A 3,054-nucleotide genomic window follows, 5' to 3' on the forward strand; every position below is an offset into this window, starting at 1 on the left:
ACAAATATTCATTACAAGGAGGAAGAAAAGACTTTGCTTCTTCAGTAACCATCTCCCCCATTCTCGCCACTGCAAAATAAATTGCAGCGGCAGGCTGCTCCTACTGTGTGCCCTGGCCTCCCGCTGTCCCATTGGCAAGGCTGGGGCAGAGGAGGATCTTGCGATCCCCACGCCCTGTCTTGATAAGGAGCCCGGGCAGGAGCCGGCTGGGTCAGACTCTCCTCAGCAGCCGGAGGGAGCAGGGAAGGGGAGGGCAGGGGAGGGGAAGGGAGGGGGGCTGGGAACGAGAGCCCACTTCGCTTCTGCATCGGAGGTTTTGCCAGGCACCAGCCATGGGGCGGATGGAGTATTCATCCCGGAGGAAAGCCGAGGGGGAGACTTTGAAATACTTCATCGAGGATCCCGGCACTGGCACGCTTTACAAGAGGGGCCAACTATTAGGAAAGGTAAATCGACAGTCTGGGGGGGGGGGGGGTCTGTCAAGACAGACAAAAAAGAGAGGTTTTGGGGGGGGGGGGTTAGTCACAGCTGAACTTGCGCTTCTTTGGGGATGACAGCTCCTTATATCTTCAGCTAGTGCAGAAGGCTTTTACTTCCCCCCACACACACACACACACAAACACCCCTTTCAAAGCAAGGGGACTGGCGTTGGAGAACCGAGGAAGATGCTTGGTACAGAACTTGCCTGCACCATGTGGGTCTGCTCTGGCAAGATTAAACAGGAGCTCAGGCATGCCACAAAAACCAACCATTTACGGAGGGAATAAATGCGGGTGCATCTTTAAGGCACTGCTGGATTCCTGCTCCACTCCCGAGAGGACTCAAGGTGTCCCCACTGTGCCAAGAGGCGCCGAGCAAATGCCACTTTTCCCGCAGAACACAGCAGGGAAACTGAGGCACAATGCAAAGGGTCTGTTCCAGGTCACTGGTGGACCTGAGCGCGCGCCCCTCCCAGTCCTCCAAGCCCCCTTTTCTCCCCGGCCTGAGGATACAACCCCCACACATCCTGCTAGCTTTACTTCCAACTAACCCTCTTTTGAGAGTCCTAGAGCCAACCTTTGGGGATGGAGAGCTGAAAGACAGCCCAAAGGCATGAGTGAGGAGGGAAATTCAAGCCTGCCTCTTGCTCACATAGGGACCTCCCCTCCCCCAGCATGTTTACCTGCTGAATATTTGCATGCATTATAATTAATGTATTGATAAAGCGTAGAATCCGTACCAGGATCCTTGCAAAATTCCAAAGGTGACTCTAGGATTCCTGACAAACCTACAATTGTAAAATAAACGGGGGGGGGGGGGGGGGGGGGTGCAGAGGCACCGAAGGGAAATATGGGGAGGGAGTGAACAGTCTTCCCATAAACTAGTTTTTAATCCAGATTCTGGACAGGTGGTGCATTTTGGGGCCGGCTGCAGAATGAATGAAAGCTGTTTTGCGGGATCGTTTTGAAGCGGCTTTAATTGTTGCAGTGTCAGATTTAAAACAACGGCTCTTTATATAGGATTTGCATTTACCGACTGTACTTCGGTGCCATGCAAGCGAGCAGGGTGAATCCCTTAATTTCTAACACGAAGTTGTGCGGTTTTTTTGCAAGCACAACTACTGGTTTGCAATACTAATACTAATAATAATAATAATAATTTTGTAAAGCAGAGCAAAAAAGCTCCGAGCTGGGCCATGATACGTCTATTAAAAGGAGCAACAAGCACCCCCGGCCCCCAAAATCCCCCCCCCCCCCCAGTTACAATTCAAATCACTCTGGACTAGCGATGGCAGAGCGCGCACGACTCCCTGCATGGTCTTTCCCACCAATTTTCTATCCCCTCCCCAGCAAGAGTGACAGCATTCTAGGCATGTTTATTACTCAGAAGTAAGCCTCCTGACTCCCATCGATGACTGCATAGACTGCACGAGATTTCAGCCCTAAGAGAAGACCAGTTCCCCCTCCTTCAAGCCCAGTCCTGAACCCCCATCCCTTTCCCCCACAGTCAGTGTGACGCCCTGCCTGTACCTGGAAAGGCATTCTGACCCCTGCCACCAAACGTGGAACGTAAGAACTGGGCTCGGCTCTGCCCGGGACCTGTGCAGACACGTCCCGGCTTCGTAGAGACATGCCCGGGCTAGTTACAGGTGGAAGAGGACGCTCCGCCCATTTGGGACGCCAGCCAATCGTCAGGGAGCCGCTTGCAGTTTCTGAAGCTAGTTGCGTCCTCTTGCACTTCTGGCTGCGGTTCGAGACCCGCCTGCGCCCAAGAATCAGAGGGCTCGAGCAAAATATAATAGGCGTGGTGGTAGCGAAAAAGGAACGTCCATGTGCAACAGCAATGTATCCCTGAATATCATATGCTGGACAATGTCATATGCTGGAAGCAAGCAACAAGGGAGAGCCCTAGCCTCCCTGCCCCGCTTGTGGGCTTTCCAGAAACTACGGCCGGCAAGCAGAAACCCAATAGAAGAAGCATTTCCTATCCCTGAACCGTCATGCTGGGGGAAACTGTCCCTATTGCGTGTTCCGTGCAGCTGCTAAACTTGCAGGATCCTTGCAAGGAACAAAACACAAAAGTGGGGCATCGCGGACCAAGATCTGGGAGACCCACGTTCGAATCTCCACTCTACCATGGAAGTTTGCTGCGTGGCCTTGGAACAGTCCCAGACTCTCAGCCTGACCTACCTCACAGGGTTGTTGGAGAAAAGAAGAATCGCTTTGGGGTCCCCACTGGGGAGAAAAGCAGGGTATAAAAGAAACTTTCTATGTATCGTCCCTGCTCAACTTGCTTTGGGTTTGCTGGCCTCTTCTGCTCTGAAAGTGAAATCATAGCCCTAATCACCCAGAGCCCCTTGGAAGGAAGGCCCATAATAACCCTTTTTAACATGGGGTGCGCGTGGCTTAGGAAAGCCTTTTTCCTACCTGCAGTTTCTGGTGGGGTCGTTTCCTCCCAGTGACTCTGCCTTTGCACAGCCTTCTTCAGAAGCTGTAAGTTTCCACCCCCTGGCTGAGCTTTTCGATTTTCGCTTTAAAATATCTGGGACGCTCAGCCACCTCCTGGCTCCTCTTT

The 3,054-nt window shown here is 52.6% G+C and overlaps 1 protein-coding gene across 1 annotated transcript in view; it reads left to right on the forward strand.

The window, feature by feature from the left end:
* Window positions 1-237: 237 nt before the first annotated feature.
* LOC107108400 (serine/threonine-protein kinase PLK2-like) overlaps window positions 238-3,054 on the forward strand; it is a 34,731-nt gene continuing 31,914 nt past the window's right edge. The window contains exon 1 of the mRNA XM_015408829.1: window positions 238-446. Coding sequence (XP_015264315.1) covers window positions 333-446 — 114 coding nt within the window. The 5' untranslated portion in view covers window positions 238-332. The remainder of the gene's footprint in view (window positions 447-3,054) is intronic.

Source organism: Gekko japonicus, unplaced genomic scaffold (assembly GCF_001447785.1).
Source record: "Gekko japonicus isolate JY-2015 unplaced genomic scaffold, Gekko_japonicus_V1.1 scaffold3848, whole genome shotgun sequence".
In the NCBI taxonomy this organism is placed as follows: domain Eukaryota; kingdom Metazoa; phylum Chordata; class Lepidosauria; order Squamata; family Gekkonidae; genus Gekko; species Gekko japonicus.